Genomic DNA, 17,016 nt, shown 5'->3' with positions numbered 1-17,016 from the left:
TGCAAATGTTAAAGTGGAAGGCTTACCTAATATCCCTGTTCCCAGGATACAGGCAATTGAAATGAGATCTGAAAATAAAACACAAATGAGAAAATTTTCATCCACCAAGTCTTTGAATACTGAGGTGTACCATACAAACAAGAGCACAGTTTTGTGGTCAGTGCCAAAGCAGCATTGCTCACTGTAGAGCTTGAAGAAAGGTGCCCATACAGACCTCATGTTGTCTCAGACAAGGATTACTCCATTCCCAGCAGCATCTTAAATCCAGAACCAACTTAAGGAGTTCTCTTGGCAAGCAGCACTGCTGACACCAACAGCAGTAAATCACAGGGAAATGTTCATAAATAGCAAATTAAGAAGTTAAAAGTCACTTAAATCCTCCACTTATAACTTAAATTTTCAAATAGCAAGGAAGTGAGAAATCAAATTAAAAGGTAAATGCTTAACAAAAAAACCTTTTAAAGTGAAGTAATCTGGAATCAACGTAAACAAGAAATTTGAGAGTACCCAAATATGAAGTTAGCAATTTGGGACTAGAGACAGTGTTTAGCATTATGAAGTCAGTACACTCTTAAAAATCCAGTTACAGCACATTCAACAGGATGTGACATTTTCAAAGAGTTTTACTGCAAGATAAACAGCTGAAAGATGGAGTTTCTCATCAACAAGCTTATTTCCTATTGATTCCTGTGAGGCCTTCTCTCAACAATACACATTGTCCGAAAGACATGTGTCGAACACAGTTTGGGTTCAATCAAACTGGTCAAGGAAAAAGTAAAATCCAAATCGTTGTCAAGCTTAGCCTTCTGTAGAACTCTCTTCATTGTATTTTAGCACTATATACATGGTGATGTGGGAGATAGAGTTCTGATCTTAATGGTATAGAAGACTATCAGCTACATGATACTTGTGGCTTTTGCTTCACTCTATCTTAATCCCACCCATGCTGTTTTATTACTGCCACATGGGAAGTAGCTACATGACATCGTAGGTTTATCCCAGGATCTGAAAGCCCATATACAACTGCGTACTCTCTGTACAAGCATGGTTCACTGACAATAACATCTGGTTGTTTTGAATGGGTGCAGACTGCTGACGTTGCTGTCAGTTTCAGTGGAGCAAACACAATGAATGCTATCAGTTTCACCATCACTACTGTCGCAAAGACTGGGTCAATTCTCACACAGCATGAAAATTGGTACAAGATTGCCAGAAATAAATGGAAATTTGGCAAGCAATGTGTCATGCCAAATCGCATGCAACTGATCCACATGCATTTTTTTTTGCCTCGGTAACTTTATTTTGAAAGAAAGATGTGGGCTTCGAAAGGTAGGTGATCACAATATATAAATAATTTATTGACAATTTTAGAGAGGCTTGAAAGATATTTCAATCCATTTGGCAGTCTTGGGAGGACAAAAACAATGGAAAGTAAAACTGAGATAATGGGAACTGCAGATACTGGAGAATTCGAGATAACAAAGTGTGGGGCTGGATGAACACAGCAGGCCAAGTAGCATCTGAGGAGCACAAAAGCTGACGTTGTGGGCCTAGATCCTTCATCAGAAAAGGGGGTTGGGGAGAGGATTCTGAAATAAATAGGGAGAGAGGGGGAGGCAGGCCAAAGATGGATAGAGGAGAAGATAGGTGGAGATGTGCAGTCACCACGTGGACTCTGGAGGCAAGTGACTGGATAGAACTCAATCCTGTTTTAACGCTGGTGATTTTGCATCTGTTGCTTTTCTGGAGAGTTCATCATTACAGTGGAGATGAATTCTGGGTTTGCCGAATAATCACACTTCAGGCTTTAAAAAAATAAGAACTCTGCCTTATTTAATTCTGCGGGCTGCTGGTTAAAGAGGTACACCACCATTTAAACAGTACCAGACTGCTTCGGTTACATATTATAAGCTTTGCAGAGATAGATATTCAAACTCTTACACATAACACTTTAGTTCCTTCCTCACATAGACAATATATAACAGGAATTACTTAATTGGGCAACATTGTCTATTTTTTAAAAAAAGGATGGGGCAGATTTATGGTCACAGTTGAGTATTATTTCCATGGGCTGTTTTTGTCCTATAATGAATGTATGTTCATTGCAGCAGGTAACACAGTGTGATTTATTCCTATTGGTCTAAAACCTGCAAAGCCAGATCCCCTGTCAGCACCAAGCCCTGGAGTTACACTTTGTGGGACAATGGTAATGTAACTACTGATCATTTACTGACTGCTGGTCACCCTGGCACTACCCTTTTTCCACCAAAGTGACTAGGATATTTACTAATGTTCAGCGTAGTTTACAAGAACAGACATCATTCTTTATTATCAGATAAAACAATATTCACACAATTTCTGTAAAATTTAGCCATTAGGCATTTATGGATTTATGAACATATCCGGTCAGGATGCAGCAGCAGGAGCCAAAGACCAGAGTTCATATCAGACAGGTAAAAGGCTCTTTTCCAATCGGTTCTTTCACATTCACTTCTTTGCAGTATGCTGTACAACCTGTAACAGTTCCTAGGACTGGACTTTAATCCAGTCCATTGTGGCAACAAACACAGTAGCTGGTCCATGTGACAGCGGGATACGCTGAGTGCCAGTTGCCCGGAGGTGGTAAAATCTCCTGCAATTAAGTTGGAGGCAGGAAGGAAACCTTCTCACTTAAAACAATATGACAATCAGGCTCGTTGATAAGCCCACCAGAACTTCATGGTGGTTCAGGGATTAAATGGGTGTCACACAGATTTCCCCTGCATTTCCAAGAACAGAGAACAAAGTCTCTAGGGCTTCTCAGCAGCTAACAGTGGATATGTATCGTGGATGGAGGTCCTTAATGATTGGAGATGTCAGGCATTGAGAAGTGGATGGCTGCAAAAATTTAAGGAATCAGCATTTTATTGGCCTGGATAGGTTTACTTTTTTTTTTCTTCGGCTACATTCTCTGATTTGTTTCCATAGGAATAGTTTGACTAGAAGCTCAAATAGTAGACTAAAATGGATATACCCATCACCCTAACTGAGATGTCAAAGATAGAGCTATACTTGATTGATACAGTATTTGATTCTGAACAAGCCATGATCTCATCTGATTTCTTCATGCTTCAAGTAGTTGTCAAGTTTAATAATTTAAAAGTGTCAGATTAAAAAGTTGAATTTTGACAGTTTGCCCAGATTTAAACTTGAGAAAAGAAAATCATCCTTGAAAGAGTGTGTACACTTTGTTAGACTTCTAAGCTGGGAGCCATCTCTGACAAATACTTCAAACATCCATTGATAAAAGTCAACTTGATTTGTTTTAAAGAACGAAGCATAATTATGCAATCCATTTACCTTTTAGCACTTTTCAACATCACTACTTTGCAAAATCAGGATTTCACACATTGACTGCAAAGTGAGTATCACGTAGTATTTCAGTTAGTTAAATTGGACTGGAATGCATGAAGTAGTGTGCTGGGCTGCAGTCATAACATTGTACTAATAATGTTAACAAAGGCACAAAAATAAGTATTATCCCTGATGTTTCAAGAACCTGCATGTATCTGTTCACGAGATTGGTATAAGTTTGCTTTGTAGCAATTTAAATAGTTGAACCAGCCTTTAAAACCACATCCTTTGACTCCCACAAAGTTAGACAGTGCAAAACCAATTGTGGTAAAATTCAAAGCCCAAGCCTGTTTTTGGATCTCCATTTTGAGGAGGACCCAAAAACTTCCTGGGAAACATTGCATTTGTATGCAGTGACACAGGGGATTTGCCAGAAATGAGACGGGTAGAAAATAAGGGATTTTCCTATCCTGCCTGCCCTACTTCCATTTGGATGCAGCAGGATGGGAAGATGGAACATAGCATATTCTTCCAAAGATAAAAGGTCAGAAAATTGCAATTCGGAAAGCAAAGCAATGAAGCAGACTTCACCACCTGGAATTTCCCTCATTCTCCAGAGCAACCCCAGTATGCATAATGGAGGAGAACACCTCTCCAAACATAGAGAATTTTCCATTCAAACAGGAAAACTGTCCCCACTACAGCGATCCTGTCATAGGCTGTAAAATCCACTTCAGCATGATAGTAGTCCAAACACAGCTATCGTCAGCTGCATTCATCAGTGAGTTATCATGAGGTCAGAGGGAGCCTGTTCAAATCATGTTTGTACATAACGTTCAAGCACCATTCATAAATCCCCAGATACTGAAGCTGGGAATAAATGGGCAGCTCTCTTTACTCCACTCCTAAGTTGGTGAAAACAGAGTTCCAATTTAAAAGGGAGGTGATATTATCAACTTAATAAAAAAAGTACACTGTCCATGCTTTGGTTTAAGAGATTAGCGAACCAGGTTCTACCAATTAACAAGTAAACAGCTTTATTTCTATAACTCACGGATGCAAAAATTTTTCAGAGTAGATTCAAGTTGTACAAATTATATCCAGCTACTCGCTAATACAAAAGGCAACATACATATAAGATTCCTCAAGCGTGCAAAAGACAACAGTAAAACTCTGCACAGCATCAAACCTTAAAAAAAAACTTAGCCACGTAAAGTCAGAGAAAAAAAACCCACATCATCCAGAGGATTAGTTCTAGCTAAAGGGTCACTTTCCCTGCAATAGCTGCTGGTACAAGAGCTTCTCACTGAGTTTCTTCCTCAGTCTGCACTTGGAGCTGTGATGATGCCCTAGAAGACAGGAGAGTCAGTTCAGAATTCTCCCTTAGAAACAGATTGTGGCAATGAAGACCTATTGTGAGCAATGAAATCAATGGCCTAGCTTAGTTGAGAAACATTTCAAATAAAGGGAGGGCCAAAGTGGTTTCCTCCTGTCCGGTGCCAGTTTCTCTCTCTCTTTCTGACAGGTACTTCAAAAGCAATTCACCAAGGCTCCTTCGCTAGCAGCTTCCAAACCTACAACCTATAGAAGGGTAAGGACAGCAGATACATGGGAAGAACCTCAATCTGTTAAACCATACAGCATCCTGGTTTGCTACTAAGTCACTGGTCCTTTACCATCAACAGTTCAAAAACCCAGAAACTCTCCCTAACAAACTGTACTTACATCCATGGGCCATAGCAGCACAAAAGTGGCAGCTTGCCACTCCATTCGCAGGTCAATTAGGGAACAGTAATAATGCTGGTTTAAAAATGCCAAAATCCTGCTGATGAATAATAAAACAATGTATCAGAACTCAAGAATGGAATAAATAGTTCAAATTTAAAAGGGAGGGGATATTGTCAATTTAATTTTAAAAAACTGCACTGTCTATGCTTTAAATAAATGAATCAAAACTCAAGGATGTAATAAATAGGAGTAGGGCTTTCAGCATCTCAAGTTTGCTCTATTATTTAATAGAGAAATGGATCTTCAAAACCATAGAATCTTAAAGCATATTGAATATAGTCTAGAATGAACCTTTCACAGCTCTCTACAGCAGAGAATTCTAATAATTCTCAATCTTAAACATCAAACACTTTTTCATTCCAATCCTATGTGACTCGACACCTTATTCTGAGACAACGATCTCTTGCTCCCAACTCTTTAGTCAGGGAAAACATCCTTTTGGTATGAACCCTGTCAAATCACAGGTTGCATTGAGATCATGTTTCATTCTCCAAAATGTGAAGAAATATTAGCTCAAATTGCTCAAAGTCTCTTCATAGCGTAAATCCCACATCCCAGCAATCAGAATGGTGCATGAGATAGAAGAGCAATTTGTACTAAACGAGGGGGAAAGAGAGCTTGGAAATAAATACAGAAAGGAGGGGTGGTGCTGGGGAAGGTAGGTGGGATGGTGATAGGTGAGTGCAGGGAGGGAGTGATGGGGATTGGTCAGTGAAGTGGTCTTGTTCTCGAAGTTCCAAACATGCTGAGTTGCATCGAGCAAATGCTGTCTGTGCGATTGGTAACCCAACTTCTCAAAAGCACCAGAATATGAATGCTTGAAAGGGTTCCTCTATGACGATCACAGCTTCCCCCATTAGGTCCAGCAAAATTCTCACTTTCTCATCTCCCCAGGACTTCACGTGTACCCTGAATTCAACAATTCACTGTCTAACTTCCTCCTGCGTTCTAACAGTACAAAGCCATTCAATTGCTTTTGATTCCTGCCCAAGTCTTCTACACGCAATCAGGATTGTTTAGCTGCTTTCACAGCTGTACAGCAAACTGGTGTGGTCCCAACATTGACTCTACATCTGTCTGTCTGTCTGTCTCTCTCTCTCACTCTTACATATTCTCATGATTGTCTGTAACTTTTGAAATCCTCTTCATTAACCCTTGAACAGTCCTGAGTGACCTGTTGAAAGTCTTAGATTAAGTTCCTTCCTTCCTGATGGGCAGATTTGACATTTTGAAACAGTCAAACATAGCACCTTGGAACAGGAGGGACCCTTAAGATTACATTCCTATAGACTGCTAAAAATGAATTTCATCACAAATGGATAGGTAGAAAAATGTGGCCCACAAGCATAGAAATTACAAATCTACCTGGAAAATATTGTGGATGCAGAGCCGTTGAGAACCAGTACCATCATCGATGTTTTACACCTTTGACAAAAATGACACTTTGCCAAAATATGGTCAAATTAATTAAATGTCTAACTCCGAGAGGCACAAGTGAATCCAAAAAACTTCTAAATTGACTAAAATTAATGACATAGAATGTGAAGGAAGCTCTAGTGGAGAGTGGAATCTCAAAACTTCAGCAAGTCCAGATAATACTATCCAGGATTGCCTGACCAGACACTCTGCCAAGATGAATCCAAAAAACTTCTAAATTGACTAAAATTAATGACATAGAATGTGAAGGAAGCTCTAGTGGAGAGTGGAATCTCAAAACTTCAGCAAGTCCAGATAATACTATCCAGGATTGCCTGACCAGACACTCTGCCAAGATGAATCCAAAAAACTTCTAAATTGACTAAAATTAATGACATAGAATGTGAAGGAAGCTCTAGTGGAGAGTGGAATCTCAAAACTTCAGCAAGTCCAGATAATACTATCCAGGATTGCCTGACCAGACACTCTGCCAAGATGTAAAAACGTTCCAGCTAAAACATTCACATCTGAGAATGCAAATAAGAACATTATTAGGGATTACAGTAATGGCTATAGAACAGGTTAAAGTTGCTAGCTTATTGGAAAAAGAACAAATCTGTCAGAAAACAATATAACTGTCTGGATTCTGCACAGTTGTGAAATAATTGCTGGAGTTGGTTAGCACAATTGCAAAAGGGGAAAGAAAGAGTCTTTGCCACAAGTGATAATCTCAACAGAACACTGATGTTCCTTTCTGCAATCAAATATACATGAATCGCATGCTGTTCCCCATAGAATGTAAGGAAAAGGAAATGACATTCAGACCGGAGGTCAAAGAGGACCACATTTGGAAATGGCACAGCATACATTCTAAACATTTCCAATGTCATTTCACCATTCAGATGAAGCCAGTTATTTGATATTTGCAGCCCAAAGCTGAAAAGGAAATTTTAAAAAGATTTCATGAGAATTTGATGCTTTTAGATTCCACAGTACACTGCAGAGATACTTATAGTTGAAAGGTGGAACACATTTAAAATTTAATCATATTTTATCAAGCAGGATCAGGATTATTGGATTGGCTTTATTTTCATATGCACTGGAATGAGTGCAGTGAAAAGTTTGTAATGTTGCCACTTTGGCATCATCTTAGATACAGGATACTTAGAAACAGATATTTAAGTATGTGTTACAGACTTGAAAGAATAATAAATAAAAGTTCAGCATAAGAATAAAGAAGATTTGTTTAAAATTAAGATTAATTAGGGTTAAGGATTATACTCAGACACTTTGAACATTTGGAATAGATATTGAAAATTGTAAATGGCATCACGCAGCTTATTATTTCTCAATATTTCTAGTGACCCGATGAAACAATTGGTTTAGTTTATGAACAAGCTTGATTAAAAAAAAATCCCTGGGAGAAAATGAAAATGTGGAATATTATTACTACAATTAAAATTTTGGATAAAATACTGGACTAAATCTGGAAATCACTTAGTTCTGAAGAGTATTAAAACAATTAACAGCAAATTAAAACCAAAATTCCAGCTTGAAACCCAAAGGATATCTGATTCAAAGACAAAGAAAAATTGTGCTGAGCAGTAGAGAATAGAAAAGACCGAGTATTCACTTGCAAACTCAGACCTCAGGGATGATCTCAATTGCGACAGTTATGGAGCAACACAACAGCTACTTCCTGATTGTGTTGGAAGGAAGTGTGAATGGACAGTTGGTAATAAACAACTTTGTCATTAAACTTTTCTCATTGAACACAGCCAGACGTATTACCAAGCCTAGTGCCTAATGCTATCTTGTGTGTCACCAAGCAGGTTACCATCTGAATCAAAATCCATGAGTAACAGTAAATTGTCTCGTGTGTTTATTTAGTCATGCACAGTAATTGCTGGAATCCTATCGATATAAACTTGGAACCCTCAAAAAGCACATCCTGCATTTTGTTGTTGTAATCACATTTGCTGAACATGACTGCTTTGTTAGGCACACAGACGCGCGGGGCACTCGTCTTTAGATTACACGAGGCTACAAGCCATTCACAGTGCAGCCGAAAATATGTACAGACGTACACTGCACCTTTCTCGTGAGAAATTGGGGTCATGGAGACTGCAAATCTCAGTTGCTTTCCAGTGTCAACATCCTAACCATTCAGAATCTGTCTGCATGGTTTGAGAACGAAGACTGACAGTTAACTTTTCTTGCATGCCTGGTATCACCCAAACAATCAGAAACATCTTCTCATGTCATATATGTTTGGTATCCTTTTTATCCATGTGTTTTTTGCATCCTAGTCCTGATGACTGCAATCACTGCATTACGAACATACATAAATCATAATAATCTATTACATCACCAGAGGTAAAAAGTTATTTAGGGTTAGTAAACATAGCTATCAAGACACTCCTGATTGCTGGCTTCTCTAAAGGTTCACAAAACGATGTAACTAGCAGGGTTCTCTTGGGTTTCAGGAGAAACCTGCCAGTATCCACAGACATAGCAGTGACTGAGAGACTTGAATTTGCAGCAGGAATTTAATTTGCGAGCAGTGTCACTGAGTGTCAGACTGTGAACATCCAAACCTTACAAGCAAAGGAAAATGAGTCATTTTTTCCTCCCAGTGTGCATTCACTAAGCATCGGGAGACAAACATTCAACCAAGGTATAAGTTGATCAAATATTCTGGACTGTAGCAAGGAACTTCAAGGAATCTGGCTTTCCTATGTCATACAGCCCTCTGCCTCCCGAGCTGATAAATCTTTTAACACAAGTCAACAGATTCTACCTATGGACATGACAGTAGTTGCAGAGGTCTAGTTTATTTGGTTTGACAGCAAAAAAAAGTACCAGATGTCATGACACGAAACAATCAACAACATTTGACTGATACCAGTGTGACAGCTGTATGAATATTAATACAGTTACAAGAGATCTGTTAATACAGACTGCAATCTTGATGTGGTCAAACTGACAGACGGAGGCAAATAAGCAGCAGAAACATGATTGAGCAAGAAAAATGTCAGGCCTAAGGATCAACAATCAAGTACCCAGGACAGAATTTGTTCAGGCTACCATGCATGAAATACAGACAGACAGACAGTCGCATTTTGCTTGTCTTGCAGACAATAATAATAGGAAAAAAGATACAGGAACTGTACTCAAGAATTTTCTTTCTCCATAAGTCCTTCCTTACAAGCCCTGCTTCAGTATAGTATTTAGTTCTGTAGACCAGGTTAAAGGAATTATATTTAGTAACATAACAAACAAAAAAGTCTCTAGCATAATTTCTATTCATATATTTTCACAAGCTCATTTGAGTACAAAGCACAGACTGGTGACTGAATGGTCTGCACTATTTTCTCTTAACATTATCCATTCAAGTTGTTTAATTGCTAAAGAGTGAAAGTCAGTCAGTTCCTGGGCAATGGTGAACTCAGTGGGAGCCTGAGAGAATGGAAACCTCACCTTCTTCACTCCCTTAAAAAGTGAAACGCAAGTTTGTCATCTTAGGACTTGGACCAAAATGAAGAATCGAACATCAAAATTCATGATCATGATCACGCTGTCCTTTTGAATCTAAAAGGAGTATCAACATAGGATGTTATAACAACAGTGATGTTCATACAACCATGAGACATGAGCTCTTGAGGCCACATACCTCATGTCATAGATTTTGCCTTTTGAACAAGTGGACACATTTGCACTTAAATCTCACTTCCCTAATCCTTCAATATTAGTTTTGACCCTACAACTGGGTAATAGCCAAGCAGTTATAAAAACAAACAGAAGAGTGAACAAGAAAGCAACAGAAAATTCCTTCTGAAAATAAGCAGTTTGGTGCACTGGTCTCGTTAAAGACCTTGCTCTGCACAGTATAGTTGGCTACAGATTAAGCCCAAGAATATTGGGCACATCCCACCAGCCCAACAAACACCCAAAATAGAAACACTGGCTGCCACTATTAAGATTGCACAGTACAGATCACAGTTACAATTACATTAATCACATGATTTAGTTTAATAGTCATTCATGGTGGAGATATCAGCTCATGTAGGTAATGCTGCTGCAGCATTTGGAAAACTTCAAGCACGTGAAAAAAAAATCTCAACTGCCATATGGCTAAGGATCTATAAATCCTGTGTACCAAGTAGACTACTATACAACGCAGACACTGGGACTTCACAATAGCTGCAGAAATACAGATTGAACTCATTTCATATGCATTGCTTAAGGGAAATTCTCAGGATTCAATGGCAGCAGACAGTCCTGGCCAACACAGAAGTACTGTAGCTTTCTAACTAAAAAATATCATGGCAGCACTTGAGTAATGTTGGCCACAAAGGCTATGTTTGTCATTAGAATGGATGATGCTGTCAAGTAAAAGATGCATGGTAGAGAGAGCTTGGTGGTACCAGTGGCCCAAAACTGAGGTCTACTAATTCATTCAAACATGACATTGTTTCATTTGGATTAATTTCAATAACTGAACTATTTGCATGATCCTTGGTACAAAAAGTCTGCATAGTGAAACATAGAAGTTTAAAGAACTGCATCTTCAACTTGCCACATAACACACTTTCACAGGACACTGCATGGAGTAGTCACCATTGCATTATTAATACTCGCATTGTTTGAACTGAACTGTGTTCCCACTTGAAAGTGAGAAGGACAGCCTGTGACATCAAACTGCATTGGACTTAGTGTGCTGTTAAGGACACCTAGTAAGGAATCAGTCAGGAGGCAAACTCTCTGCTGGTTGGAGTCACATGTGGCACATGTGAAGATTGGCTGTGGTTGTTGCAGGTCAGTCATCTCAGCTCCAGGATGTCTTTGCAGGAGCTCCTCAGGGTAGCATCTTAGGCCCAACCATCATTAGCTGCTTCAATGACCTTCCCTTCATCATAAGGTCACAAGTGAGGATGTTTTCCGATGATTATGTAATGTTCAGCACCATCATTCGCAATTCCTGATACTGAAGTGGTCCACTTTAAAATGCAACGAGACCTGGACAATATCTTGGCTCAGGCTAACAAATAGAAAGTAAAATTTGCGCTACACACATGCCAGGCAATTACCATCGCCAATAAGTTACAATGTAACCGTGGTCCCTTTACATTCAATGGTGTTACTATCATGGAATCTCCCACTATCAACTTACTTGCGGTTACCATTGTCCAGAATCTCAACTGAACTTGCGACATAACCACAGTGGCTGCAAACAGCAGATCAGAGGCTAGCAATACCGTAGCAAGTGTTATGGATCAGACAAGGCCCTCTCAGAACGTATTGGAGAAGGTAGCCCAGAACCTAACAGTTTCTTACTTTAAGGGTAAATGTCAGGTGCTGTGTTCCAGATGGAGTTTGAATGGTCAAGCTACTCGCCATTAAGCAAAATGCAATGTATTCAAACACTATAGTTAAAATGCAACAAAAGAAAGAAGAACTTAGAATACAGACACAATAACTATTACTGATAAACTGTTCCAGCATAGAAACACCCCTTGGCAACAAGCCAAATCAGGAAACAGATTTTCTCAAATACAATGCCCAAGTTGTAACCGAAAAGTGTTGGGGGGGGGGGGGAGCAGTGGTGGAAATAGCTTCCACTAATAGCTAATCTTAAGACCCCATGGTTCAGCGGGTGGGAGCTTGAACACAACCAATCAGGTTACTTCTATTGTGCCAGCTTTTTAAAAAGAAAACCTAATACTTAACAAGTTTTTTTGCCTTATCATAGACTGCTCATCACCTGTCCCCCCCCACACCCCAATCTCCGTCTAAAATAAACCAGGACAAAACATACTCTTAAAGCCACAGCACTGTCACAAACGTAACTCACCTCCTGACTCCCCAAAGCTGACCCATCATCTATAAAGATGCAAGTCAGGCATGTGATAGAATACTCCCCACTTGACTGGATCAGTGAAGGTTTAACAACACTCAAGAAGCTTGACTCCATCTCGGGGAAAGCAGCCCACTTAATTGGCTTCACATCCTCAAATATCCACTCCACCGCTGATGTTGAGTAGTAGCAGTGTGTACTGTCTACAAGACACACTGCAGAAATTCACCCGGGGTCCTTAGACAGCACCTTCCAAACCCATGGCCAATTCCACCAAGGACAAGGGCAGCAGATGCACGAGAACACCACCACCTATAAGTTCCTCTCCAAACTACTCACTATCCTGACTTGGAAATAAACTGTCTTCCTTTACTGTTGCTAAGTTAAAATCCTAGAATTCCCTCCCAGCGAGCATGTTGTGGTTAACCTACAGCACATGGACTGCGGCAGTTCAGGAAGGGAGCTGGACAAAACTTGCAACTGAATAGGGCTGCTATAGTTTCTTGCACCATTGTTTGGTGTAAACATGAAGTTGCCAGTACAAAATTCTGGAAACAGACACTGTAACAAAAAGATAAATCCACAAATTTGCCTTACAAACATTTTTTGAAAATTATTGAATTTTGCCCCTTGCACATGAACTTGCAAATATTTAGCTTATCCAGCCATTCGTTCCTCTACTGAAACAATTCAGTTTTTCACTACATTTGATCTTCAACTCAGTGAGACTGGAAACAAAACGAAAGTTTCGAGGAAAAGGCTGCAATTCTTCTGGACGCTCTGAAAAACCAGCTTCACAGCCTCAGGTTATGAGTCGACAGCTTGACTTAAAATTATTTTTCCTTCTGTTGCCAGGCGTCAAAACCCAGTTTTGATTAAAGATCTGTCTTTTCTTTCCTGACAAGTACAAAGTGCTGCCAAGGCGTGTTACAGACAGGTGATATTTATGACCTGCCAAAACATGAAAACTGATGCTCCACCCTCCCAAAAAAAACTGTAAACTGTAATCAGAGTTCAAAGTAAGTACCATGAAGACTGGGCCAAAGGCTAATTTTACCGATTTCCCATTCACTCATTTCAACTACCACTACCTCCTTCACTTCACCAGTGACTTAATCTCTGCACATTTCACTTTACAGCAGAATGTCAGTTCACTCCTGACTACGGTCCTTCAAATCGACATCCTAATTGGAGCTGATTCTACTGACATCCTGGCCCTGACTGAAGCTTACCTTGTGGATGATGGCCTCTTTTCAAGCCTTTTTGTCTGGTTACTGTCCTATTGTTTTATCCAAAAGCCATCAATGTGAAGGTCACAAAAATCAAACCTGAACTCTCCCTCTACTCCTCTGTTACTATCCCACTCCTCTCGTCCTTCTTTTAAAATGGCCATTGTATACATCATCTCCGTAATCGAAAGGAGATTCACTTTATGGTCCCCTCCTTCTGCAGTGAGCGGTATTTCATTCTTGACGACTATCACCTCCGCTCACCTTCCTTCCTCTCTTCTGAACTTCTGTCTTCTTAAACCCCAGGCCCAAAAACCTATGCCTCCATGTAAAGTCTCTTGTCACATTCATAGCCACAGTTTTCTCCACTCGGTCTTGATAGCAGATTGGGTTCTCTCCAATCACATCCTTCAACCACTTTCAGAATTCATGATCTCTTCCCAAGTCCTTTAAAACTCACAACTAGCTATGTTTGGGCATTCCATTTGACATAATGCTAACTTGTTCAACCACTTGTTCATCTTTAGTTTTGATGTTTTGGCATCAATTATGTCTTCAAACTATCCAATTGTTTGCTCTCACTGACACTGCTCCCATCATTGCTCTCTTCATTAGTGCAGATTTGAGCGTATCTTGTACACATCTAGGCTTTCCATCCATTATTACGTTGGGGTCACAGTTTCCTTTGCCGAAGTCACCCACCTTCATAGATCATGCTGGACAATGTGGATAACTTCTAGTGACTTTTCTTCATCATCAACTCAACTGACAATTCCAACTACCTTATATCCTTGTCCCTGAGGATTTGTTCGACCCCCACCTCCAAGTAGTACAAGGATTTCATGGACATCCTTGTTAGTAAGGTTGAGACCATCCATTCAACTATTTGCTCCTTCCCCTCAACTTTCCCAGCAAGTTCTGTCAGACTGAAACAGGCAATTTGAGACCTTGGGACTCCATTTATCTCAGAGGTGAATATCTGATCCTTCACACATTTCAACAAAAAGACCACCTACTTCTAGTCCTGTAACTTTGCCAACCTCTACCTCAACACTTCAGTTGCTGATACCCTCATTGTTGCCTGTTCTAAGTTTTCAAGACAAATTTTTCCTCTCCATTTCATTCTCCTCCTCCATTTCATTCTCTTCCTTTCAGGTCTTTCTTCCAACACACTTATTTGACCAAAGTTTTGGTCATCCCTGTTTTTATTTGCCTGATTAGGTTTCTGAGCAGCGCCTTTGAGATATTTTAATATAGAAATGCACTTTATAAATTCAATTTGTTGTGTTTGGGGAAAATTTTAATAACTCCAAGACCTGCTGAAAATGGTAAAACTTCATTTATAATGAATTGAATAGATTATGCAAATGAAGTACACAATATGGTTTATATTAAATACCTCTTAACTTTCGTAAATCTTTCTTGTTCTGCCTACACATTCAACAGCTGGGATCATGTTTCGTCTCATTATTTAGTTTTCAGGGTGAAATTCAATGTCAGTGGCAAACAAAACAGATGGGAATGGATTGACCAGCTATTACACATCTTGGCAGATTTTCATTTCCATTGAAGTCAATGAAATAATAGAAGTGATTTATTTATCTGCCCCATTCATCGAGACAGATTGATGTTTTGCTGACGAAGTGAAGTCCATAAATTTCTTTCAACACTACAAAGAGCTCCATTCACAGCCACGTCTGACTTCTTGCACATGGTCATGCTGCTGCAACAACAAATGGTAAGTTTCAGAAAAGTACAAAGAAAGAGGAATGCTGAAGTGATTCCAATCCTGAAGACAACATGTTAAGTAAATAAAGTGGTGAAGTGGGTATACAGGGCACCTAACTTCTACTGACCAAGGCCCAAGAGTGGGAGTTAATAACAACATTGTGTAAAAGCACTAATTTTACCTCATCAGGAATCATGGCAAAATGTTTCTCTAGGGTGCAGGAGTTCAGACTAGGGCGCCTATTTTTAAGGTGAAATGAGAAGGATTTAAAAAGGGATCTGAGGGGCAACTTTTTTTCACACAGGGTGGTTCATATGAAGAATGAACTGCTACAGGAAGTAGTGCATACAAGTATTGTTAAACAATTAACAGACATTTGGACAGGTACATGAACAGGAAAGGGATATGGGCCAAACAATGGTAAGTGGGACTAGATTAGCTTGGGAAACTTGGTCTGTGTGGGCAAGTTGGACTGAAGGGTCAATTTCCATGCTGTAGGAGTCTATGTATGGACTCTTTCCTGGTATCCCAGATATTACCTCTCTCCTTTCATCATTTTTATGTTTCACACTGTAGGTTTGATGCCAAGAAATAGAGTGAGGCAGGGCTTTAGTTACATGTGCGGATGAAAGAAGCTACAGTTGCTCACTTAACAACTGAGAGCGTTGAGGGGTGATTGCTATGCGGTGTTGAAAATTTTAAAATATGTTGGTAGCTTTTGTACCCAGTGGCAAGAATGTCAGTGGCCAGAAGAGACAGATTTAATGTCAGTGGGAAAAGAACTTGAGCTACTACAGTGAAAAACAGTACATAGCAAGTTGCTGTGATCTGGCCTTATCAACTAGACTGAATGAAACAACTGAACTAACGCAGTACCTCCTTGACACTTGAACATGTCCTTGACATAAGACGCTTGGGCTAAGGGGATCTGGGAACAGCAGAAATATCACAGCAGCAGACAAAAATTGGCAATACAGTAGAAGCCAGAGTGATAGATTTCCTCCACAAGACCATAGGCATAGTAAGTTCCAACTGAGATGAGGCAGGAGCGGTAGTTCTCCCCTGAGGCTAAGTATGATAAGAATACAGGACACGTAGGATAGCAACTTCCAGTGGAAGTCTGGCATATCTTTCTCCTTTGCCAATGGTCTGCACGTGGGAAGAATATAGCTATAAAATGTACTGTAATGGCAGAAGCAAGGTTAGTAAAGTTTGAGGCCAAGTTTACATCCTGGAGAACTGAGATAAAAATAAATCAATGTCAGCATCAGTAACATTCCAGAAATTGGTCGAGCAACAACACACACTATTTCCTTCTCTCAAATAAATATTTGTAAGCAAAACAACTATTCAGGGTCATATTTTTCCAAGTCTTCACAATGCTATGGAATACAACACCACTGTTACAAAAGCCTTTCTAAAAAAATTATTTACACCATTCAGCCATCATTAGATAGGCCAGTATTTATTGCTGTTGTCAAGGCCCATGACTAAAGATGACAAGATGACAACCTGAGGCCTTTTTAGCTGACACAAGATGGCTGAAAGGGGCGGGCAGCTACATATAGCAGATATTTACAGACAGACTGGTCGCTTACAAGTAGGGATACTGGATAAGATTCTTCTTTGGAAAACACATCAGGGAAATTATTTAGGTTTCTGTC

At 39.6% G+C, this 17,016-nt stretch overlaps 1 protein-coding gene across 4 annotated transcripts in view; it reads right to left on the bottom strand.

Moving 5' to 3' along the window:
• The window catches only part of si:ch211-51h4.2 (uncharacterized), a 299,094-nt gene that overhangs the window by 269,655 nt on the left and 12,423 nt on the right, over positions 1-17,016 (bottom strand). For 2 of the 4 annotated variants that reach the window (XM_048542917.2, XM_048542918.2), the window contains exon 2: positions 27-68. The exons of the other annotated variants lie outside the window; for them this stretch is intronic. In XM_048542917.2, the coding sequence (XP_048398874.1) occupies positions 27-68 (42 nt within the window). The remainder of the gene's footprint in view (positions 1-26; positions 69-17,016) is intronic. 4 annotated transcript variants of the gene reach the window in all.

Source organism: Stegostoma tigrinum, chromosome 14 (genome assembly GCF_030684315.1).
Source record: "Stegostoma tigrinum isolate sSteTig4 chromosome 14, sSteTig4.hap1, whole genome shotgun sequence".
Lineage (NCBI taxonomy): Eukaryota > Metazoa > Chordata > Chondrichthyes > Orectolobiformes > Stegostomatidae > Stegostoma > Stegostoma tigrinum.
This window is presented reverse-complemented; position numbering and strand designations above follow the sequence as displayed.